Source organism: Mustelus asterias, chromosome 9, assembly GCF_964213995.1.
Source record: "Mustelus asterias chromosome 9, sMusAst1.hap1.1, whole genome shotgun sequence".
Lineage (NCBI taxonomy): Eukaryota > Metazoa > Chordata > Chondrichthyes > Carcharhiniformes > Triakidae > Mustelus > Mustelus asterias.
Genome location: NC_135809.1, coordinates 17634530 through 17660325, shown reverse-complemented (window position 1 = coordinate 17660325; position 25796 = coordinate 17634530). Strand labels below are relative to the sequence as shown.

The 25796-nt window shown below is 44.7% G+C and overlaps 1 protein-coding gene across 1 annotated transcript in view; it reads right to left on the bottom strand.

Moving 5' to 3' along the window:
* The window catches only part of LOC144498517 (leucine-rich repeat-containing G-protein coupled receptor 5-like), a 172366-nt gene that overhangs the window by 11000 nt on the left and 135570 nt on the right, over window positions 1-25796 (bottom strand). Inside the window, exons 8-14 of the mRNA XM_078219744.1 lie at window positions 22826-22897; window positions 17110-17181; window positions 16608-16676; window positions 16420-16491; window positions 12132-12197; window positions 11265-11336; window positions 260-331 (exon numbers count right to left, since the gene is read on the bottom strand). Of these exons, the coding sequence (XP_078075870.1) occupies window positions 260-331; window positions 11265-11336; window positions 12132-12197; window positions 16420-16491; window positions 16608-16676; window positions 17110-17181; window positions 22826-22897 (495 nt within the window). The remainder of the gene's footprint in view (window positions 1-259; window positions 332-11264; window positions 11337-12131; window positions 12198-16419; window positions 16492-16607; window positions 16677-17109; window positions 17182-22825; window positions 22898-25796) is intronic.

The following is a 25796-nucleotide window of genomic DNA, read 5'->3' as shown; positions in this document are numbered from 1 at the left end:
TAGTGAACCAGATGGGTTTTTACGACAATTGGTGATCATTGGATTTTTAATCCCAGGTTTTTATTGAATTCAAATTTCACCACCAACCGTGTTGGAGTTCAAACCCGGGTCTTCAGGGCAGTCTCTGGGTTACTCGTCAAGTGACAATACCACTATGCCACCACCTCCCCTGCACCTTTCCTATACATGACCTGGTTGAGGAAAATTAATATATCGGGAAATATTACTGAAAGAGAATTTCAAGTCGCCGGAGACTTACAGTTTGGTTAAAGACGATGAAGAAAGAAATGATTCCTGATGAATGAATTCAATGTTGTTCCAGCCGAGGTCACTGTGTGTGGATAGACATGTAAAGATTATCAATAACATGCCACCGCCTTTACAAATTTACACATACACCCCTAAACCTATCATGAGATAAAATATGGGAATTAATTATACAATTTATTTTAAAAATCAGCTTTAGATTGGAAACAAAATACACCACACAGCATTGCCGTTGAGAAATAAAGATATAACTTCCCTTTTATGCATACCATTTAACGTTGGTTCCTTCAGAGTCAGAATGTTCTGAATTCAAGCTCAACGTGTCCAAAGATATGCAGGTTAGGTAGATTGGCCATGCTAAATTGCCCCTTACTGTCTAAAGATGTGTAGGTTAGGTGGATTGGCGATGCTAAATTGCCCCTTAGTGTCTAAAGATGTGTAGGTTAGGTGGATTAGTCATGGTAAATTGTCCCTTAGTGTCTAAAGATGTGTAGGTTAGGTGGCTTAGCTATGGTAAATTGTTCCTTAGTGTCTAAAGATGTGTAGGTTAGGTGGATTAGCTATGGTAAATTGTCCCTTGGTGTCTAAAGATGTGTAGGTTAGGGGTGGATTAGCTATGGTAAATTGTCCCTTAGTGTCTAAAGATGTGTAGGTTAGGTGGATTAGCTATGGTAAATTGTCCCTTAGTGTCTAAAGATATGCAGGTTAGGGTAGATTGGCCATGCTAAATTGCCCCTTAGTGTCTGAAGATGTGTAGGTTAGGTGGATTAGCTATGGTAAAATTGCCCCTTAGTGTCTAAAGATGTGTAGGTTAGGTGGATTAGCCATGGTAAATTGTCCCTTAGTGTCTAAAGATGTGTAGGTTAGGTGGATTAGCCATGGTAAATTGTCCCTTAGTGTCTAAAGATGTGTAGGTTAGGTGGATTAGCTATGGTAAATTGTCCCTTAGTGTCTAAGGATATGCAGGTTAGGGTAGATTGGCCATGCTAAATTGCCCCTTAGTGTCTGAAGATGTGTAGGTTAGGTGGATTAGCCATGGTAAATTGTCCCTTAGTGTCTAAAGATGTGTAGGTTAGGTGGATTAGCTATGGTAAATTGCCCCTTAGTGTCTGAAGATGTGTAGGTTAGGTGGATTAGCCATGGTAAATTGTCCCTTAGTGTCTAAAGATGTGTAGGTTAGGTGGATTAGCTATGGTAAATTGTCCCTTAGTGTCTAAAGATATGCAGGTTAGGGTAGATTGGCCATGCTAAATTGCCCCTTAGTGTCTAAAGATGTGTAGGTTAGGTGGATTAGCCATGGTAAATTGTCCCTTAGTGTCTAAAGATGTGTAGGTTAGGTGGATTAGCTATGGTAAATTGTCCCTTAGTGTCTAGAGATGTGTAGGTTAGGTGGATAAGCTATGATAAATTGTCCCTTAGTGTCTAAAGATGAGTAGGTTAGGTGGATTAGCCATGGTAAATTGTCCCTCAGTGTCCAAAGATGTGTGGGTTAGGTGGATTAGCTATGGTAGATGTGTGGGGTTACAGTGATGGGGCAGGGGGGAGGGCCTGGGTATGATACTCTTTTGGTGCAGACTCAGTGGGCCAAATGGCCTCTTCTGCACTGCATGGACTCTATGATTCTATGGTTTGACCATATGAACTGATATGACACTTTCAGGGTGCTGCACTGTTGGAGGTGTTGTCTTTCAGAGAAGACATTAAAGCGAGTTCCATTGTTTTGGTGGTTCACTTCGACGTCAATGATTACAGTTAGACCCTGTCTATAATTGCCACTTGTGGGCAGTTAGCCCTGCCAGCCCTCCCTGTGATCCAGGGCCGGGATGCTGTTGGGGATCCGACACATGCCATTAGGTGGCTCGAAAGTCCGTGTCTGCCTATCAGGGGCTAAAATTCCTTCTCTTGGTTAAAGATTTTAAAACACTAGCGGTCTTTGTGCCTATTTCTGGCTGTGCTGACAGCTGTAAAGGAACTGCAAAACTCACCACCTTTTTGCAATATTGAGACCAGAACTGTGCACAATCTTCCAAGTGAGTACTGAGGGTGCGATGTGAGGAGATGGGTGGAGGATGGGGAAAGGGAGAGGAAGATATTTGGCTTTTGTTTGAACAAAATGTCGCCTGGCTGTGGGGAGTACTGACAACCCTCTGCAATCACAGTTGAGTGGCTGCATGTGAACCTACATGTGGGCGGCACGGTAGCACAGTGGTTAGCACTGCTGCCTCACAGCGCCAGGGCCCCAGGTTCGATTCCTGGCCTGGGTCACTGTCTGTGCAGAATCTGCACGTTCTCCCTCTGTCTGCGTGGGTTTCCTCGGGTTTCCTCCCACTGTCCAAAAGGCTTGCTGGTTAGGTGCATTGGCCACGCTAAATTCTCCCTCAGTGTACCCGAACAGGCGCCAGAGTGTGGTGACTAGGGGATTTTGTGTTAATGTAAGCTCACTTGTGACACTAATAAACTTTAAACTAAATGGTGAGAGTCAGCAGCTAGTCTAACTGGGAGGGATTGTGACTGAGAGCAATTTTGTTATCAGACAATGGCCGAACATTTTCAGGTGGGGGATGCTTAATGGTATTTTTAAAAATTATTTATTAGTCATAAGTAGGCTTACATTAACACTGCAATGAAGTTCTGTGAAAATCCCCTAGTTGCCACACTCTAGCGCCTGTCTGGGTACACTGAAGGAGAATTTAGCATGGCCAATGCACCTAACCAATATGTCTTTTGGACCGTGGGAAGAAACCGGGGCACCCGGAGGAAACCCACGCAGGCGCAGGGAGAATGTGCAGACTTCGCACAGACAGTGACCCAAACCGGGAATCGAACCCGGTCCCTGGCGCTGTGAGGCAGCAGTGCTAATCACTGTGCCGCTTTGGTGATCCAGAGGTAGTTTTTGAGAGAAAATGAAGACAGCAAATCTTTCGTATGTGATTGTAATCTGCCACCCCCCCCCCCGCCCCCCTGCCCCCAACCCCCCCCCCCCTCCACAGAAGATCTGTAGTTAATCGTCGTTTTCAAAAGTTCTCAAGTTGTTCTCAGTTTTCTTTGTAAATTTGGCCTTTTAAAAAATCTTTTACTCCCTTTTTCTACCAACTAGAGTGGAAAATGAACTGTCGGTGATACCAGTAACCCAACCTTTTCACAGCCACCCACCGTAAGCCCAGGCTAACTCTTTCCTACTTGTTGTCACAGTGATGTCTGAAATCAGAAACATATTGATGGTAAGCTATGTCATTGCAACCAGATGGAAAATAATGTTATTGCTTTCACTGGTATCAATGCTCCCAATCCTGCCAACAAACAATTGCCACTGGTGCCAGCTCCATAACTCATTCTTGACAGTAATAGGTGGGGTTGGCTTGGCCCTGTAGATATATTGCTTCAGGACACGGTTTAGATGTTGGTGCCCATTCCAAAGCCATTAAAGCTCAATTTAAAAAATCTGCCTTGAAATAAAATTAACCGACACCAATTACATAAAAATGTAAAACACAGTGAGGAGCAATTTATTCCACTTGGGTACATCAGCCATGTAGATTTGCTGCTTGGTTGGCCTTCTTACACAGGCAACAACAGAGTATTATATGCTTTTCCATTGGATGGCCTCTGTTCGTAAATCAACGGTCTTGGTTTTTGTGCCAAATAAAATCGACCGTTTCAGTCTTACTCCCTGAAAATCTGACCAGTAGTCTTTTATTATTTGGCCCACGGAACAGTTGGATGCCTCATCCAGATAAATGTACATCTGGACGCATAAAGTGTCCAAGAGCTTCAAGTTTCGAGGTGTCCAGATCACCAACACCCCGTCCTGGTCCCTCCACACCGATGCTATAGTTAAGAAAGTCCACCAATGCCTCTACTTTCTTAGGAGGCTAAAGAAATTCGGCAACTTTCACCAACTCTCACCAACTTTTACAGGTGCACCAAAGAAAGTATCCTTTCCAAGTGTATCACAGCTTGCTATGGCTCCTGCTCTACCCAAGACTGCAAGAAACTACAAAGGGTAGTGAACGTAGCCTAATCCATCACGCAAATCAGCTTTCCATCCATTGACTCTGTCTACACTTCCCGCTGCCTCAGAAAGCCAGCCAGCATAATCAAGGACCCCACGCACCCCGGACATTCTCTCTTCCACCTTCTTCTGTCAGGAAAAAGATACAAAAGTCTGGGATCACGTACCAACCCACTCAAGAACAGCTTCTTCCCTGCTGCCATTGGACTTTTCATAGAATCCTTACATGCAGAAAGAGACCATTTGGTCCATCGAGTCTGCACTGACCTCAATCCCACCCAGGCCCTATACCCCATAACCTCACGTATTTACTTTGCCAATCCCCCTGATACTAAGGGGCAATTTATCATGGCCAATCCACCTAACCTGCACTTCTTTGGACCTTGGGAGGAAACCGGAGGAGATCCACACAGACATGGGGAGAATGTGCAAACTCCACACAGACAGTCACCTGAGGCTGGATTCGAACCCGGGTTCCTGGCTGCTGTTGTGAGGCACTGCGCTGCTGTGCTGCCCATGCACCACTGTCAATGGACCTACCTTATATTAAGATGATCTTTCTCTACATCCTAGCTATGACTTTGTAACACTACATTCTGCACCATCTCCTTTCCTTCTCTATGAACGGTATGCTTTGTCTGTATAGTGCGCAAGAAACAATACTTTTTACTGTATACTAATACATATGACAATAATAAATTAAACCAAATCAAATAATCGTGTTCACTTTCCACCACTCACTGATTGAATACCTTTATGGCATTTTAAAAATTCATTTGTGGAACATGGGCATCGCTGGCTGGCCAGCATTTATTGCCCATCCCTAATTGCCCCTTGGAGAGTCAACCACATTGCTGTGGCTCTGGAGTCACCTGTAGGCCAGACCGGGTAAGGACATCAGATTTCCTTCCCTAAAGGACATTAGTGAACCAGATGGGTTTTTCCGACAATCGACAACGGCTTCATGGTCATCAGTAGATTCTTGATTCGAGATTTGTTTTATTGAATTCAAATTCCACCAGCTGCCGTGGCGGGATTCGAACCTGGATCCCCCAGAACATTAGCTGAGTTTCTGGATTAATAGTCTCGGCCATAATAGGCCATCGCCTCCCGCAGTTGTTTTTTAAAGAGTGATACTACTATTCGAGCTAGGGGAAATGTTCCATCACAGGATTGTATGCTTTGGTTAAGCACTCTATTTTGGCAAGTTCTTAAACTGAAGCAACAGTGAACCCTTAATTGAATGTTTTTTTTAATGGATTTGCCTCTGGATATTTAAAAGGGAATAGAACAATTTTAAACAGATTGTTTCTGTCACCCTTTTTGCCAGAACTCTTGAATTCCGTTCCTTATTTTATAAGGTCCCTCCTAAAGCCCTTACTAGGTGTAGTGGCATAGACTCCTGCTGTTGTTCTTTTGCCTGGCCCGGTGGGTGGGGGGGTGGTTGGGGGCAGTAGCATGGTGTATGAGGGTGGCCTAATGGATCAATCCGATGAGAATTTTCCTCTTCAGCCAGACACGTCCATATATAGAGAATGGCTGAGATTAGGGATTTGGCTCAGATTGTGGTTTCCAATGGAGTCAGGGACATGTTGGGTGCGATCTTACTGGTTGTTCACACCACGCTCCTACTGCAGTAAAGTCGGGAGAATTTGGCACCAAGCCATATTTCCATTTACTGCAGAGGGATGGGAAAATCCCGCTGGCCTGAACGGCCAGAAAATTCCGGCAAATCTGTATTTCTCAATTCCATGCTGCCTATTGCATTTAGCCAGTTTGCTATTTACTTAATATCCCAGAGCAGTGCGAAGATGGCACTAGTTTCTAAGGTTTGTGGTCCTTCCTGCTGTTGGGATCTTCCAGCCCCGCGGATGGGGAACCCACCATGGTGGTGTCGCCAACAGCAGGATGGGCAAGCTGTAAATGTCAGTAGGACTGGAGGATCCCACCAACAGCCAATGGCGAATAGCCTTCACTGCCAGAAAATACACTGGGGGGGGGGGGGGGGGGGGAGGTGACTGGGGCTGGAAAATCCCTCCTTAGTGTGCAACAGGTTTTAATATACTTTTATATACTAGACTTTTAATATACAACTGCAATCACAAAATGTCTGCACTCATGCTTGTTCCAGCTCTAGTTTCCAGCCATTTCTCTGTTCACTTTGGTCAGAGTCCACACCCAGACTTTATCAATCAAGCACAGTGCACAAAGATCAGATTCTCATAATCAAAGACAGAGCAATCGAACGCTTCATCACCATGCTCCATTTATGGAAGTGAACATGAACTTTCTGTTTTATTTTTCATTTCATCAAACTTGTTAGTAACACTCAACCAGTTTATCTCTGGATGTGATGAGGTAACGTTGCAAAAATCTTGAATGAGTTTCCCCTCATCACAAATTGCCAGGTCTGGGCAGAGAAATTCTTGATTCCAAAAAAAGGAAACAGTTAAAAGTGTTTGGGCCTAAGTAGATAGCTTTTCTAAGATTGTACAATTCTATTAAAAATGATCTTGAATTTTCAGCAATCTTCACTATTGGCTGAATTTTTGGACTGAGAAAGCAAGGCAGGCGGTGGCTGCATGCAGGTAAAAGAGAGAGAGGTGCTTCGGTTTGTTGGCCTCTGGGCCATTTTGGAAGAGACTGATTTGGAGGGATGACTGCGATCGATCCCCCAGTGGCCGATAGACAATAAGGCCACTTAGAGAGCTTATTAAAGACACTGGACGGAATTTTCCCATCCCGCCCGCCGTGAGAATTGTACCGGGCGGGACACGGACAATGCAAAGGTCCGTTGACCTTGGGTGGGATTTTCCGGACCTGAAAATCCCGCCACTGTCCTTACGCCAACTGGAAATTTCCAATCGGGATGCAGACTCCCCCACCCAGACCAAAACCTGCCTGATAGACAGGCAGCAAACGGGGAGCCAGCACTGCACTACGCATTTCCCGATTCCTCATCCATGCAGCTGCAAATGTCATACGATGACAGCTCCCCGCTCCACAATGGCAGCTTTGCAACTGTGGCCTCTTTGTTTTTGTAAAGTTTGAAAACTCCTCAGAAGCCACCTCCATTTTGAGGCAGCCACTCTTCCTCCTATGATTGTTGGCAGCTCTGGCCCCTGGTGCCCACTTGCTGTCCTTAATTGCACATGAACACGCTGATCACTAATTGGCCACCATCTTTGGTGACAGGTGCCAACATGATGAGAATTTGGGAGACAGAGATGTTCCCATCCATTTTTCTGCATCTTTTCATGGGATGCGGGCATCGCTGGCAAAAGCCAGCATTTGTTTCCCATTCCTAATGGCTCTTGTCAATCACATTGCTGTGGATCTGGAGTCACTTGTAGGCCAGACTGGATAAGGATGGCAGATTTCCTTCCCTAAAGGGCATTAGTGAACCATATGGGGTTTTACAACAATCAACAATTGTTTTATGGTTAAGTCCAGATTTTTATTGAGTTTAAATTTCACCATCTGCCATGGTGGGATTCGAACCCGGAGTCCTCAGAGCAGCACTGGCTCTCAGGATTACTAATCCATTGACCAGACCACTACATCACCAGGTCTGTATCCTGACCCAAAAATGAAAATTCAGCCCATTAACTCTACGTTGATGCTGCAGGCCTGCTGTGTAATTCCAGAATTTTCTGTTTTTATCTGAATGATGTGTTACTCTGGCCTTTAACTAAACACTGTCCCAGTAATTGCTCTGGTGCACAACATAGTGTCATCTCAGGCTAAGGGATTTAGCATGGAGGCCGTGAGCACTTACTATATTTGCTATAGAAATTGTAGGTACACTTCCTGATAACTCAGCGAATCACGTGTCACTGAGCCAGACAGGTCAGAAAGATTAACCTTAGTTAAGCCAATATGCGATCCAAAGTTTTATTTTAAAGTTCATTAATATCGCAAGTAGGCTTACATTAACACTGCAATGAAGTTACTGTGAAAATCCCCTAGTTGCCACACTCCGGCACCTGTTCAGGTACACTGAGGGAGAATTTAGCATGGCCAATGCACCTAACCAGCACGTCTTTGGACTGTGGGAGGAAACCGGAGCACCCGGAGGAAACCCACGCAGACACGGGGAGAATGTACAGACTCTGCACAGACAGCGACCTAAGCCAGGAATTGAATCCGGGTCCCTGGTGCTGTGAGGCAGCAGTGCTAACCACTGTGCCACCGTGCCATCTTGCCTCAGTAGTGTTCTTTTACCCGGTTGCTAAGTAGGAATTTCTTTCCTCTTTCCATCAATCACACAGCTGGAGTAGTATGTTTTTTTTAATGCAATGCAGACAACCACAATGACCATTTCGAGCCAGGCCATGAGCAATCGAGGGAGGATCTTTGTATTTCATTTTTCACTTTAAGATATGAAATGAGAGAATCTCAGGCTTCCCTGCAGATTCATTCCTGCAGCTGGGCTAAAAAAAACATTAAATGCCCTGAACAATGTTAACATTCATGGCACCACGGCTAATGAGAGGATTAGAAAGTGTTGCTCCATCTGCTCGCCGTTAAATCGCATTTCCAGAACCAGTTGCGCTGCTGACATTGTTTAGCATCCAATTGGTTTAACCATCCAATATTTTGAGCAATCCAACAGTTTCAAATGCTTTACTCTGGACGTTGCTTCCGCATGACATATTAAAGAAAAGATGCGATGGGGATGATAGTTCAGTCGCTTCATGCATTGGCAGGGGGTTGGAGGGAGCCCAGAAGTTGTCTACTGGAGTACACCAGGCCAGCACATCTTCATGGCCAGGGTTCCAATAATAGGCAAGGAGCCTATACTGAACATGCATCAAAAGGCAGTATACTGACTGGACTGAAGTGAGGCGAAAAGGATCAAGGGATATGGGGGGGGAAGGCGGAATCAGGATATTGAATTTGATGATCAGCCATGATCAAAATGAATGGCGGAGCAGGCTCGAAGGGCTGAATGGCCTACTCCTTCCTCTCTTTTCTATGTTTCTATGAGTGGGGAAAAGAGTCAAGAGCAGGATTCTAATGGTTCATTTGCAAAGCAGAGCTGGCAAGTCCATGTCGAAATGAAGCATTACATTTTCGCAGTGGGGGTAGCAGCTGAAAGTTAGTCAATGGATAGCAGGACCTTTTTTTGTGGAGGCTCAGGAAGGTCACCACCCCATATCCCATCTTGCAAGCCTCGGAAAATTAACCACACGCCTGTTTTGTTTTTAAGCTTTATCTGAGTGGTCTCCACAAATGTCTTTAAGAAATTCTGGTTCTGATCCACGCGCATGGGTAGGACCGGTCTAAACTTGGTGACGTCCATTTGCACATGAGCATTTCATTGAGTTCCTGTATACCTCATGGACTGTGGAAGGTTTCAAAAATAGTCAACGGGTAATAGGATCTAGCAGCCAATGAGAATGAGGTGTAAACAGTCTCTAAGCATGCTCCGCACTCCATTTCTCCCCTTCAACTTTCACCTTTAACCCTGCTGTGACCTATCTGGTCGGTCACTTGCAAACCCCCACCACCAGCCAACTCATTCCGAAAGCGCTTGGTGCTTCCGTGTGTTTGCTGCATTGTAAATAAAAGCAAAAGGCTTGCATTTCTATCACCTTTCTCATGACGCCATGTCCTTCCAAAGCACTTTACCCCCAACTCTGTACTTGTGAAGTCTAATTCATAGAAGTTCATAGATTCCCTACAGTACAGAAAGCCTGCACCGACAACAATCCCACCCTATCCCCATAACCCCACATATTTACCCTGCTAATCCCCCCAAAACTAGGGTCAATTTAGCATGGCCAATCCACCTAACCGGCACATCTTTGGACCGTGGGAGAAAACTGGAGCACCCGGAGGAAACCCACGCAGATGTGAGGAGAATGTGCAAACTCCACACAGAGTGACCCAAGCCGGGAATCGAACCCGGGTCCCTGGCGCTGTGAGGCAGCAGTGCTAACCACTGTGCCACCATGCTGCCCCGTTTTACCATTTTAGTACAAAATCACTGTTTTAATACAAAACATACAACATCCAATTTGTGGACAATAAGACCACGCAATCATGAGGGAAATAAATGCCTGGAACATAGGTTTTGAGCAATGATTGAGGGGTGAATGTTGGCCAAGACAAGGGGAGATGAAGATGGGGAACTCGAGGTGCTTGATCCATGAGCAGCAGCTGGAAGGTTTGTCTTGTGTGTAGGGAGAGATGGCTGGAGCGAGAAATGTTAGGGTTACTGGGGGGTTTCTGGTCACCATCGAGGCTAATTGTGTGAGACCCCTTGTTTTTCCGTGTTTCCACAGAGTGGTTTCTTAAACATTTAAATTTGACAGAGGCCTGTCTCTTACTGGGGACTACTGGAGTGCTGCATCCATTTTACATCCAATAAACAGAATCAATGCATTCCAATTTCAGCCCCAGAATGTGCAAAACAATATCTCAACCTGCAAGCAAACAAGAATTGTTCTTGTGTTTGCCAAAATAGTAAGAGTTTTTGGGGGGGAGGGAAAATAATATTTGATTGGGGCGGCACGGTGGCACAGTGGTTAGCACTGCTACCTCACAGCGCCAGGAATCCAGGTTCAATTCCAGCCTCGGGTGACTGTGTGTGTGGTGTTTGCACGTTCTCCCCGTGGGTTTCCTCCGGGTGCTCCAGTTTCCTCCCACAGTCCAAAGATGTGTGGGTTAGGTTGATTGGCCATGCTAAATTGACCCTAGTGTCAGGGGGACTAGCAGGGTAAATATGTGGGGTTACAGGAAAAGGCCCTGGGTGGGATTGTGGCCTGTGCAGACTTGATGGGCCAAATGGCCTCCATCTGCAATGTAGCGATTCTATGATTGCCTGGAACCTAATTTTATTTATTATGAGATTAAAATTTACTCAGCATTTTAAAATAATTGTCAAGCTGACTAATGTTTCTCACTGGCATCCAAAGTAAACCTATCATTTTATTAACGATAATGAAATTCATCATAGCAAAACAAGTGGGATACTCACAGTGATCGCAGGGCAGTGAGCTGTTGGAATGTGTCGCGCTGGATTTCATTAATTTTGTTGTGGTGTAGGTCACTGAAGATGCAAACAGATAGAAGAATGAAGTTTAACAATCCCACCAATGCCTCTACTTTCTCAGAAGACTAAGGAAATTTGGCATGTCAGCTACAACTCTCACCAACTTTTACAGATGCACCATAGAAAGCATTCTTTATGGTTGTATCACAGCTTGGTATGGCTCCTGCTCTACCCAAGACCACAAGGAACTACAAAAGGTCGTGAATGAAGCCCAATCCATCACGCAAACTAGCCTCCCATCCATTAACATTGTCTACACTTCCCGCTGCCTCGGAAAAGCAGCCAGCATAATTATGGACCCCACGCACCCCGGGCATTCTCTCTTCCACCTTCTGCTGTCGGGAAAAAGATACAAAAGTCTGAGGTCACGTACCAACCGACTCAAGAACAGCTTCTTCCCTGCTGCTGTCAAACGTTTGAATGGACCTACCTTGCATGAAGTTGATCTTTCTCTTCACCCTCGCTATGACTGTAACACTACATTCTGCACTCTCTCCTTTCCTTCTCTATGAATGGTATGCTTTGTCTGTATAGCACGCAAGAAGCAATACTTTTCACTGTATGTTAATACATGTGACAATAAAAATCAAATCAAATCAATCAGTCTCTCGACTCATGGACACCCTCTGCATTTCTGATGGGAATAGAATTCTAGCTGGATCAAAGGACGTTGCACATTCAAATGAGTGGACTCTTTTTAAATGTGCCGTTAGTTAGTATAAGAGCTCTTAACTCAAGTTCGCTTCAAAGCAGCACAAAGCATATTTCTACCACCTTGGCCTTTGAACTTACAGCTTCTGAAGCTTCTGGCAGCCGGAGAAACTTGGGAGTTCCTTGATCCAGTTGTAGGACAGGTCTCTGTTTAAGACAAGATCACACAATTAAAAACATTTCAATATGTAGTTTATTGTTTCATCATCAAGGTGCCTCATTCATTGGCTTGGAGTTTATGGTCAATGGCACAGCTAGAACTCCGGGGAGAGTTTCACCCCTATCGCCCCTGTTGGAAACTAGAAGCAGGAGTAGGCCATTCGGCCCTTTGAGTCTGCTCCGCCATTCAGTTTGATCATGGCTGATCATTGAATCCAATAACCTGATCCCCCCTTCCCCCATATCCCTTGATCCCTTTAGCCTCAAGAGCTATATCTAATTTCTTCTTGAAATCTGTTACTGCAATTGATTCTTCACTGGGCATTGGAGGGATGTTATCAAGCAGCCAATTGCGTTGCATTCTCACCCAACGAGGAAACTAAAAACCTGAAATAAAACCGTTTGAAAAATTATTTTACATGGAGCAAAGGGGAGGCGATGGCCTAGTGGTATTATCGCTAGGCTATCAATCCAGAAACTCAGCTAATGTTCCGGGGACCCGGGTTCGAATCCCACCACAGCAGATGGTGGCATTTGAATTCAGCAAAATATATCTGGAATTAAGAATCTACTGATGATAAGCAGGTTTTCTATGAAATGGATCAAGGGATATGGGAGGAAGGGGGATCAGGATATTGAATTCGATGATCAGCCATGATCACAATGAATGGTGGAGCAGGCTTGAAGGGCCGAATGGCCTACTCCTGCTTCTAGTTTCTATGAAACCATTGCCAATTGTCCGAAAAATTTGTCTGGTTCACTAATGTCCTTTAGGGAAAGAAATCTGCCGTCCTTAACTGGTCTGGCCTACATGTGACTCCAGAGCCACGGCAACGTGGTTGACTCTTAACTGCCCTCGGGCAACTAGGGATGGGCAATAAATACTGTAAGAAGTTTAACAACACCAGGTTAAAGTCCAACAGGTTTATTTGGTAGCAAAAGCCACACAAGCTTTCGAAGCTCTAAGCCCCTTCTTCAGGTGAGTGGGAATTCTGTTCACAAACAGAGTTTATAAAGACACAGACTCAATTTACATGAATAATGGTTGGAATGCGAATACTTACAACTAATCAAGTCTTTAAGAAACAAAACAATGGGAGTGGAGAGAGCATCAAGACAGGCTAAAAAGATGTGTATTGTCTCCAGACAAGACAGCCAGTGAAACTCTGCAGGTCCACTGGCCAGTAAATACTGGCCAGCCAGCGACACCCATGCCCCATGAACGAATAAAAAAAATTAAAGATTATGTTATGCATGGAGGGTGAAGGTAGAAACTTATATATTTGGGAAAAAGACATTTTGAAAACAAAATTGGTCGGAACCTTACCACGGTTCACACCAGCGGGATTTTCTCATCCCGCTGCAGTGCCTGGAGATTTGGCTGGCCGCTGACTTCTCTGACCTCACTGCAGCATCATCTAACAGCACTCCACTGTCACAAAGAACAGTACAGCACAGGCCCTTTGGCCCACCATGATGCCTTTCTAAACTAATGACCTTTTTTGCCTTTACGCAGTCTGTATCCCTCTATTCCCTGCCTATTCATGTATCTGTCCAGATGCCTCTTAAATGTTGCTATTGCATCTGCCTCTACCACCTCCTTTGGCAGCGCATTCCAGGCACTTACCACCCTCTGTGTAAAAAACTTGCCTCTCACATCTCCCTTAAATATTCCCGTTTTACCTTTAACCTCTGTCTCCCTAGTAATGACATAAGGAATCATACCCTTTTCAGGAAATTTCTCCTGCTAATCAAATTTGATTTGCATCACTGTTAAAAGTCCAGTTACACCTGATTGAACAAAATGTGGCTCTTTAGGGGGTTTCTAACAGTGAGGTGGGGCAGGAAAGTTAAAGTTATTGTTTGACTTCAGTGACGATTGGGTCTGGGTTGGGGGAGAGTTGATGGGCGCAGCCTTTGACAGAGCACTGAATAACAGACTGTAACTTCACAGTCGCTGGGTCAAAATCCTGGAATTCCCTCCACAATGGGCATTGTGGGTCAGTCCACAGCACATGGACTGCAGCGATTCAAAACGACAGCTGACCACCACCTCCTCAAGGGCAATTAGAGATGGGCAATAAATGCTGGCCAGCCAGTGACGCCCATGTCCCACAAATTAATAATAAAAGAAACCTCAGTCGCCAACCTGCACATGCCCGACTTTCTGAAGTTGCCATCAGTTTAAGAGGGGTAATGACGGCAAACGCGAACACCTCATCATCAATGCTCCCCCATCACTGTCAAAATCCAGCCCAATAGATTGGAGCATAAACACAGTTAACACATAACAGTTGAGAATACAATTGGAGTTCATTTTTAAAAATCGGCCAGTGACACAATTTGAAATCAGCAGTAATATTAAAAATGAGATTCCACTCCTCAGCAAGAGTGGCAGCTGGATGTATACCTCAGCCAATTTTCATCTCTTACGATTTCAATGGGAATTCACACACCCACCCGAGGCTGGAATTGAACCGGGTCCCTGGCAGCTGCGAGGCAGCAGTGCTCACCACAGTGAACCACCATATTCATTGTTAAATGGAACAGAAAGGTTGATAACCATGGAAAGTCAAAACTCATCGCCACCACCCCCTCCTCACCAGCAGTTATCCTACTTAATAAATAATGTGCAACTGTTGTCCTAATGTTCTTGGCTTTCGTCCGGAAATCTGCGCCAAGGTTTAACACAGAGGTGATGGCCCCAACCGCCAGTTGAAAGTTGGAGGCTAGCCTGCCTCTACCCGCATCGAAGCCAAGACTCTTGGCTCAGGCTGTTAGTTGCCTGAAGTCTTTACTTCACTTCTGTGCAGCAGGACTTTCCGCTTTCAAGAGTTGTTGGCCAGTAAGAGAGCCAACAGCCAGAATTCTCCAGCTGTTCACGCCAGTGGGATTGTCTGGTCCCGCTGCAGTGAACTGCAGAGATCTGCAGAGATTTGGCTGAGCGGCTAATTCTCCATCCTCACTTGTGGCGGTGGCAGAGACTGAATGGCCAGAGAATTCCGGCCAACTTTTCTTCCGTCCCAGCAGCGTTGCCGGGTACAGTGGCCACTGCTGGGACTGCAGCAGGCCCTGGGCCAGAAGCATCGCTGGAGGCCCGGAAGACAGGTGAGGCGGGGCCACATTGCAAGGAGGGAATATCAGTTGTGAGGGTAGGGGTTGGCTCTTCAAGTAGGGGTGGGCCTTGAAGAGCCCAGTAGCCCAGGGGTGGGCTACTGTGAGGCCCCTTCATGGGATACAGGTTGCCTGATCAGGAGGCCTCTTTGGCCGAACCCGCAAGGAGGCCTTGCTGCATGGCATGGTCCTGCCAATTTGGGTGGCACAGTGGTTAGCACTGCTGCCTCTCAGCACCAGGGGCGCGGGTTCAATTCCAGCTTTGGGTCACTGTCTGTGCGGAGTTTGCACGTTCTCCCTCTGTCTGCGTGGATTTCCTCCGGGTGTTCCGGTTTCCTCCCACAGTCTAGAGATGTGCAGGTCAGGTGGATTGGCCATGCTAAACTGACCCTTAGTGTCCCAAGATATGTAGGCTAAGGGGATTAATGGGGTCAAATGGGGTAATGGGTCTGAAAGACGTGCTGGTTAGGTGCATTGACCCAAACAGGTGCCGAAGTGTGGCGACTCGGGGAATTTCACAGTGACTTCATTGCAGTGTTAATGTAAGCCTTACTTGTGACTAATAAATAAACTTTAGGAAAAAACTTTAAATACGTGGGGTTAGGGAGATGGGGCCTGGGTAAGATGCTCTATTGTAGAGTTGATGCAGACTCAATGGACCAAATGGCCTCCTTCGACACTGTGGGGATTCTATGATTTAGAGTCTCTAATAACTCAAGGGCAGGCAGGTCACCAACCATTCGCAAAATATCTGTTCTATTTCATCGACATCAATAATGACTTCATACCCACAATTCCACAATCAGCAGCAGCCCTTCAGTAGTTTTCCCAAATCCCAGACTTCTTCAAGGCAGCCTGAGGGCTGATATCATAGATTTCTTTGAAATGCTACCCATGAATTCTAGACAAGACACCAGCTTCCTTTTCATAAGATCATTAACACAGGACTAAAACAAGATGATGAAATGGCCATGCACTTTGATGAAGAGATTGTGACCACCTTCTAACTTAAGAAAGTCTCTAAAAAAGGTTGAGTCTGTCTGTTTTTAATTCCACGAGTTATTAACAGGCAATGGTTAGGTCATTTATTACTTACAAGACTTGCAAATTTGGTAACTGCTTGCAAACAGTGCTTGGAAGAAAGGCAATTCGTGCTCCTGTCAAAGTCCTGACGAAATAAAAGATGTTACCCGTGGTAAATAAAATAGCTGATCAGGTTTATTCTTTTGAATATATTCTGAAATATCAGTTAAATTGTTCTAAGCTTGATTTTGAAAAACTTACAGACTTTCTAGACTTATGGTCCCAGTGAGATCGGGAAATTCAGTTATTTCTGTGGCTCCTTTTAGTGAGCTAGAAAGAGAAATTGGATTAATATTTCATAGAAACCATAGAAACTCTTCATTGTAGAAGGAGGCCATTCAGCCCATCGAGTCTGCACCAACCGCAATCCCACCCAGGTCCTATTCCCGTAACCCCACATATTTACCCTGCTAATTCCCTGACATTAGGGGCAATTTAGCATGGCCAATCAACCTAACCCACACATCTTTGGACTGTGGGAGGAAACCAGAGCACCCAGAGGAAACCCACACAGACATGGGGAGAACATGCAAACTCCACGCAGACAGTGACCTGAGGTCGGAATTGAACCCTGGTCCCTGGCGCTGTGAGGCAGCAGCGCTAACCACTGTGCCACTGTGCTGGTGCTGATATAATTTTTTGGCCTGTAAATCTCTCACAAAATATTGAGGATATGAGGGTTTAATTTTAATGATATACTTACAGTATACGTAACTCCGGTAGATGTTGAAAAGCAGACTTTCCAACAAACTGAATGGGATTGTCATAGAAATGGCTGCAAAGAACAAGAACATTGTGATCGCACCAATGCTTCTAACAGAGTATCTTTGGAATAGTTACTGGCTCAAGAACACAATGCTGCCAACTTTCAACTCATGTTTGATTTTGATCAGTGCAGCTTAGACTACTGAGTTACAAAATTTAAACACAGGGTTGAAGAAAACTTTAATAAGTAATATATGATAGAAAATAAAAACAAAAAATGCTCTGAAGTCATATTGGACTCAAAACGTTAACCCTGTTTCTCTCTCCACCGATGTTTGATTTGATTTGATTTATTATTGTCACATGTATTGGGACACAGTGAAAAGTATTGTTTCTTGTGTGCTTTACAGACAAAGCATGCTGTTCATAGAATACATAGGGGAGACAATGTGTGGGTTAGGTTGATTGGCCATGCTAAATTACCCTTTAGTTGTCCCACTAAGGATGTGTTGGTCGGGGATTAGTGGGGTTAATAAGTGCGGTTACAGGGATAGGGGTTGGGTGGGATGCTCTGTCAGAGAGTAGTTGCAGTCTCGATGGGTCAAATGGCCTTCTTCTGCACTGTAGGGATTCTATGATGCTGCCAGACCTGTTGTGTTTTCTGTTTTGATTTTGGATTTCCAGAACCCGTGGTATTTTGCTTTAATTTTAGTGAATAAAGCTTTGTTTACCCTTAATATTTTAAGTTTGGATTTGATATTTTGGATTCTTTACCTTGTATTTTTTAAAAGTCAGTTCAGTATGTCATTAGCACAGTGGGAGTATTATAACAACCTGTTAGAAACCAATGACTTGTAAAAATGTGAATTTCCAGTGACTGACTGGAAGGGTTGCATGACAAGACTTTACTGTCAAAAAACATACTAAACGCAATATTGTCTAATCTGACTGCCTTGATGTCTCTGCTTTCTCTCTCAGATTCTCGCAGACCGACTTTTTCTGTCAGGTTCAGTGGTACATTAGACAATCGTGTAAGCCAATGCTACAAAGGCTTGCCATGTACTATTAATCTTTCAATGTCCATCTCTGTGGGAATGTGAATCATGTTCGGCCCTGTATCCAGGTAGAAATGTGAGCCAGATATGCTCTAGGTCCCCACCTCCACTCTACCTTGGAATTAAATAAACAGTTTAAGGTATTAATTTGTATAGCCTGACATTCCCAACTCCTTCCTGTGAGACTTGGCGGCTAAGGGTGGGGTTTTCCGGCCATCCTTGCCCCTAGACAGGAAAATCCCGTCCGAGGTCAACGGACCTTTGCATGGTCCGCCCCCGCCCACTACAATTCCCATGGCGGGCAGGACAGGAAAATTCCGCCCTAACACTCTCCCCATAGTCAGTACAGATGCCACATCTACACCTGTGAACACCTTGCCAATAAAACAACTTGCACTCCCCTTCTTCCGACCACCCAAACTTGTTGCCGGGCAGAATTCAGAACAGGCCGTGTGACCCTCTTCCTTTCTTTATTTAACCCTAAATTAAAGAGACAGTTCCCAACACATAATGTGCTGATAAACTTCATATTTGTAACAATGTTCTATACAATAATTGCCTAACCAACTGTATGTAACAAATAATCGACTCGAGAGCTGTGGGCTCACATTTCTGCTGTCCCAAAAGATTTTGCGATAAATTTCACTACAACAATCTGATTATAAACAGATCTCCGCAGCATAATCCTTTATCCATTACAAAACAGTAGTTATGATATGTCTCTATCAGGTAGGAAAAAAAAGTACTCCGCATAACCATTCAAGATAGTGAAATTTCTTTCAATTTGATTTAGAAGCAGGAGAAGACCATTTGGCCCTTCGAGCCTGCTCCGCCATTCATTCTGATCATGGTTGATCATTGAATTCAATATCCTGAACCTCCCCCTTCCCCCATATCCCTTGATCCCTTTACCCTCGATAGAAACATTTGATTTTATTATTGTCACATGTATTGGGATACAGTGAAAAGTATTGTTTCTTGCGTGCTATACAGACAAAGCATGTCATTCATAGAGTACATAGGGGAGAAGGGAAGGAGAGGGTGCAGAATGTAGTGTTACAGTCATAGCCAGGGTGTAGAAAAGGATCAACTTAATATAAGCTAGGTCCATTCAAAAGTCTGGTGGCAGCAGGGAAGAAGCTGTTCTTGGTACGTGACCTCAGACTTCTGTATCTTTTTCCCAACAGAAGAAGGTGAAAGAGAGAATATCGGAAGTGCGTGGGGTCCTTGATTATGCTGGCTGCTTTTCCGAGGCAGTGGAAAGTGTAGACAGAGTCAATGGATGGGAAGGGAAGCTGATTTGCGTGATGGACTGGGCTTCAGTTAAATGATTCCAAAGTCTAAAGGGGTGAAGCCAATCCACACCAGTAGCACAAAACAGGTTCACAGTGAAATGGCAGCTAGCTTTTTCATTATATCCTCACTGAGGTCCCAAGGACAATGATCCTCGAACAACTCCCTTCGGAGACCTGACTAGTTTCACTGTCACTTCTACGTGATTTGAAATTTAAAATCTTGACAATATTTTCCAGGTCGTATTGAAGAAGCTGATTCAGTTGTTTGGCTGAGGACAATTGAAATTTAAAACTGGCACAGTTCAGAACAGGCTGCCAATTTGTTATTGCTCGTTTCGTGCTACTGGGCCGGACTAATTTCACTCCCTAAATGTTCTTTTCATCTTATTTGTTTGACCTCCTCTGGATTTTCCTCCTTTCCTTGTTCTCTTGGCTGCAGTGAGTCGTGTTAAAGTACAATTGCATCGCTGCCAGCCGTCCTTATCTGTGAGCCCAGAACAGAAAGTGACCGGCTATTTGACTAATGAGGGTTCTCACCTTCTGTTGCCATCTTAAATGTTGTGCTCAAGATGCTGGTGTAAGCATGAAATGCACGAAGAGTGCGGAGTTTATCCTTGGAGTGTTTGGGAATTAAGTACAAAAGCTTTTGCGTAAAAATTTAAATTTATTGGCACATACCTATATTTCGGTTTTTCATTGCGAGGAGTTCACAGATTCCTTCCAGTGCAGAAAGAGGTCATTCAGCCCATCGAGCCTGCACCGACAACAATGTCAACCAGACCCTCTCCCCGTAACACGAAAGGGAAATTTAGCATGGCCAGTCAACCTAACTCACACATCTTCGGGCTGTGGGAGCAAACCGGAGCAAACCCACGCAGACACAGGGAAACATGTAAACTCCACATGGACAGTCACCCAAGGCTGCAATTGAACCTGGATCCCTGGTACTGTGAGGCTGCAGTGCTAACCACTGTGCCACCATGCCGTCCAGTTGTTTAAAGTTGTTCATTTGGACTTTGTATTGGATCATTGCTTGGTATGGCTCCTGCTCTCTCCAAGAACGCAAGAAACTACAAAGAGTCATGAACGGAGCCCAGTCCATCACGCAAACTAGGCTCCCATATACTGACTCTGTCTACACTTCTTGCTGCCTCAGAAAAGTAGCCAGCATAATGAAGGACCCCACGCACCCCGGACATACTCTCTTCCACTTTCTTCCTTTGGGAAAAAGATGCAAAAGTCTGAGGTCACATACCAACCGACTCAAGAACAGCTTCTTCCCTGCTGCCAACAGACTTTTGAATGGACCTACCATATATTAAGCTGATCTTTCTCTACATCCTAGTTATGACTGTAACACTACATTCTGCACCCTCTTCTTTCCTTCTCTATGAACAGTATGCTTTATCTGTAAAGCACGGACTTGCTGGACTTGCGGATAGCGAAGAGCATTGTCGGGCAATACAGCAGGATATAGATAGGCTGGAAAATTGGGCGGAGAGGTGGCAGATGGAGTTTAATCCGGATAAATGCGAAGTGATGCATTTTGGAAGAAATAATGTAGGGAGGAGTTATACAATAAATGGCAGAGTCATCAGGAGTATAGAAACACAGAGGGACCTAGGTGTGCAAGTCCACAAATCCTTGAAGGTGGCAACACAGGTGGAGAAGGTGGTGAAGAAGGCATATGGTATGCTTGCCTTTATAGGACGGGGTATAGAGTATAAAAGCTGGAGTCTGATGATGCAGCTGTATAGAACGCTGGTTAGGCCACATTTGGAGTACTGCGTCCAGTTCTGGTCGCCGCACTACCAGAAGGACGTGGAGGCATTAGAGAGAGTGCAGAGAAGGTTTACCAGGATGTTGCCTGGTATGGAGGGTCTTAGCTATGAGGAGAGATTGGGTAAACTGGGGTTGTTCTCCCTGGAAAGACGGAGAATGAGGGGAGATCTAATAGAGGTGTACAAGATTATGAAGGGGATAGATAGGGTGAACGGTGGGAAGCTTTTTCCCAGATCAGAAGTGACGTTCACGAGGGGTCACGGGCTCAAGGTGAGAGGGGCGAAGTATAACTCAGATATTAGAGGGATGTTTTTTACACAGAGGGTGGTGGGGGCCTGGAATGCGCTGCCAAGTAGGGTGGTGGAGGCAGGCACGCTGACATCGTTTAAGACTTACCTGGATAGTCACATGAGCAGCCTGGGAATGGAGGGATACAAACGATTGGTCTAGTTGGACCAAGGAGCGGCACAGGCTTGGAGGGTCGAAGGGCCTGTTTCCTGTGCTGTACTGTTCTTTGTTCATGCAAGAAACAATACTTTTCACTGTACACTAATACATGTGACAGTAATAAATCAAATCAAAAATAGGTTCGCGGTAGTACAAAGAGAATTATGATTATTAATTTATCTAGCAGTTTTTCCTATTATATTTGAGTTACCATGAAAGTTAAGAACAACTCAATATCAAACTGCAAGAGGCTAGAAGAGTGTGCAGTTTTCTCTCATCAGTAGTTTAACCTTCACTTGTCTTTGGAGAGAGGTTTTTACCATTCAGGTTAACACTGCATATCTTTATTACATTAGACAGAAATGAAACAGAATGCAGTGTAGCCTGTTGACGCTTGTAGAAGCTGATTGGTTGTGTAGTCCATTGAGGATTTTCAGCATCTTAAATAAATACACATTTACAGAAAAGGAAAGAAATATTATAAAAACAGAAAAAGAAAACATTCAAAAAATAATTGGAGTGAGGTTTGAGTGCAGATTGGAAATTCATTCCATAAATTTCCATTAATTATTGAGTAAACTCATACATATAGGCAGTAATTTTACCGGCACGCTCATCCCGATTCCGGAGATGGGCGAGACTCGAAGAATGGCATTCTCCGTTGGCCTCGGGAGGGATCGTATGAACCTTGGGCGGACGTGCCAGTAAAATTCCACCCATAATATATGATACACATTATTATAAAGATAGCCATTTATATCTAATCGAATTAATTTTCTGAAAGAACAAATCTGAAAACTGTAAACCTGTCGATTTAAAAAATGAACAAAAACTGAAACAGAAATCTTGATGCTGGAAAAACTCAGCAGGTCTGTCAGCATCCATCAAGAGACAAACAGAGTTAACCGCCAAAAACCTCCGACCTCATCCGCGACTGGGATTCTCCGTTGCCGCTGCAGTGAATGGAGTTTTGGCTGAGTGCCAAATTCTCCATTCTCGCTGTCAGCGGGGCGGGAACGGACGAGAGCGGAGAATCCCGGCCAATATTTCAAGTCTATAGACTCTCCGACAGAAACCACGCTCCAGCCCACCTTGGAACTTAGGAGGTAAAAGTAAATTTTAAAGGAAAACTTACATTGTTAGAAGTGATGGATTGCCAGCAAATGCATGTTCCGGGATTGCCTGTACGTTGTTGCTGTGAAACCCCCTACAAGATCATTTATATCAAATGAAAAATGGCATACAATATAGAGTTCCAAAGGTTTTTATTGTGTCAACATATTCTCAGAAAGCTCATGTGTTCTTTCATGTTGTGGATGTTCACCTATAATTACCTAAATAATTCACCTATATTCACCTAAATAATGAGGGGACGAGATGGCATACTGGTATTGTCACTGGGCTAGTAATCCAGAGACCCACTGTAATGCTCTGTGGATCCAGGTTCGAAACCCGCAGCATGAAATTTGAATTCAATGAAAATCTGGAATTAAAACTCTAAAGATGACCATGTGACCATTATGGGTTGTGATAAAAACCCATCTGGTTCACTAATGTCCTTCAGGGAAGGAAATCTGCCATCCTTACCTTGGTCTGGCCTACATGTGACTCACAGACTCTTAACTGCCCTCCGGAAGAGCCTAGCAAGTCACTCGGTCCAAGGACAATTCGGGGTGGGCAGTAAGTGCTGGCTCAGCCAGTAACACCCACATCCCACGCAAGAATAAAATAATCCTGGAAGCAAATATTCACAAAATTTACAACAGGGTAGATGTTTGGATTGGATGTTTCTCTAAGTAAGTCTAAAGCAAGGGAACAGTCACAGAATAAGGGATAGATCATTTAGGACTGAGATGAGGAGGAATTTCTTCACTCAAAATGTAGTGAACCTTGAAAATTCTCTACCACACAGAAGCTCAGTCATTTAGCATGTCGAAGACATAAATCAATAGATTCCTGGATACTATTGACATTATGGGAAATGGGGGCAGTAAGGAAAAATGGCTTAGGGGTAGGTGATTAGAATGATCTGTTTGAGTGGCAGAGCAGGCTTGATAGGCCGAATGGCCTACTCTGCTTCCCTTTCCGATGTGCCTAAGCACAGGATAATCATGTTAACAACATAGAAACATAGAAGATAGGAGCAGGAGGACGCCATTGGCCGTTCGAGCCTGCTCCGCCATTCATTACGATCATGGCTGATCATCCAACTCAATAGCCTAATCCTGCTTTCTCCCCATAACCTTTGATCCCATTCGCCCCAAGTGCTGAGTCCAGTCGCCTCTTGAATACATTCAATATATTCAATGATTTGGCTTATTTCATTTGTTACACAACAATTGCTGCTTTTCAGAAGTTATTTGTTTTGTGAAATGCTATGAGATGTTCTCAAATAAATTGCCGCAGTAGGTACATTATATCCCCACCATGGACAAATTTGATCCCAACAACAACAATACCTTACATTGCTATAGCAGCATCACATGAAGAAAGCATACCAATATGATGGTCAGACCAAAGCAGGATGAGGAAAGTTAGGGGAGGTGGTCAAAAGAGTGGTTGAAAAAGTATATTTTAGAGAAATAGTTGAAAGTGGGGGGAGCTGCAGAAAGGAGAGGGGATTTGGATAGAAAGTCCCGGGTTCTTGGAACAAGATTGCTGCATGTTCTGCCACTGAGTGTGGGACAGAGAGATGGGGGTTTAAACTATGCAGAACTGGAAGACGATTGGAGAAATCTGTAGAAGGATATACAAATGAAGAGAAAGATTTTGAATTTGATAGACAGATGGCTGGAAAACTAATGGAGATAGGGGAAGGCAGTGGTGACAGGTATGCAATGAAGTTCTGGAGCAGTTGGTGTTTGGACAGTGGGAGGCCAGTGAGAAGGGTATCAGGAAAATTAAATCCCAAACTGACAAAGACATGGAACTGAATCTTCAGGATGGCAATGGGCCTCCATAGAGTTGGCACCCCACTGATTCCAGCAGCCCTGATGTCATATTACATTTTAACGAGAGTTGATTGGCTCAAGGTTGGGCCTCCACCTTTCACATAGAGGAAATTGCGCCTTGGACAGCTGCCAGTCAATCAGATTCACTGGTAGGTCTCCAGTCCCTTCAGTCAGAGTGCTGCAGTGGTCTGTAGAGGCACTGCAGGGAGTTGCCAAGCACTCAGTTCCAGCAACCAGAGGATACGGTAAGTGTCAGGGGCCCCAAGGTGGGGAATGTTTGAGGGATTGTGAGGAGTGATCAGAGTTTTTGGGTATAGGCCGGGGAGGGTACACGTTTGGAGGTCACTAGGTTTTAAGGGGCGGATGCCCATGGTCAGAAGGGGGCTTCTGATGGAGGCACCACTCCCCCATTCCCAACTTCACACCAACTATCTTTAATTACGCATATTACCTGTCTGAGCTGTCAGCTGCCCACCGGTCTAAGAACTGAGACTGGGTGGGAAACTATACATAAGAGGCCACTTAAGGGCCTTAACTGGGGCAATGGCTGCCTTTGGGTCTGAGGCCTTGCTCACTCCAGTGTAAAATCACTACCATGTAGGGGTAGATGGGGTCTGGAAAGGAATCCTGTCTACGCAACTTCACACTCCCCCATCCCTCCCCCACTTCAGCACCCACATAGTTGGTGTGAAGTTGGGAATGGGGGAGTGGTGCCTCCATCAGAAGCCTCCTTCTGACCATGGGCATCCGCCCCTTAAAACCTAGTGACCTCCAAACATGTACCCTCCCCGGCCTATACCCAAAAACTCTGATCACTCCTCCTCACAATCCCTCAAGCATTCCCCACCTTGGGGCCCCTGCCACTTACTGTATCCTCTGGTTGCTGGAACTGAGTGCTTGGCAACTCCTTGACCATAGTTCCTCCTCCCCACTTTTAAAAAAATATGCTGGTTACAAAATATTTCAAAGTGAAAAACCCTTAAATCTTTCTTTAAAATGTCAGTATTAATTCTCCTTTTGTTTTTCTCCCAGTCCCGCCCGCAGATCTCCTGATGTCATATATCACCTGTGGACAAACTGCTTCTGCCAATACGACTTTGGATCAGTTGCCTGGATTCCTGGCAGAATAGTCTCTGCACGTTTTCTCGGCTAATC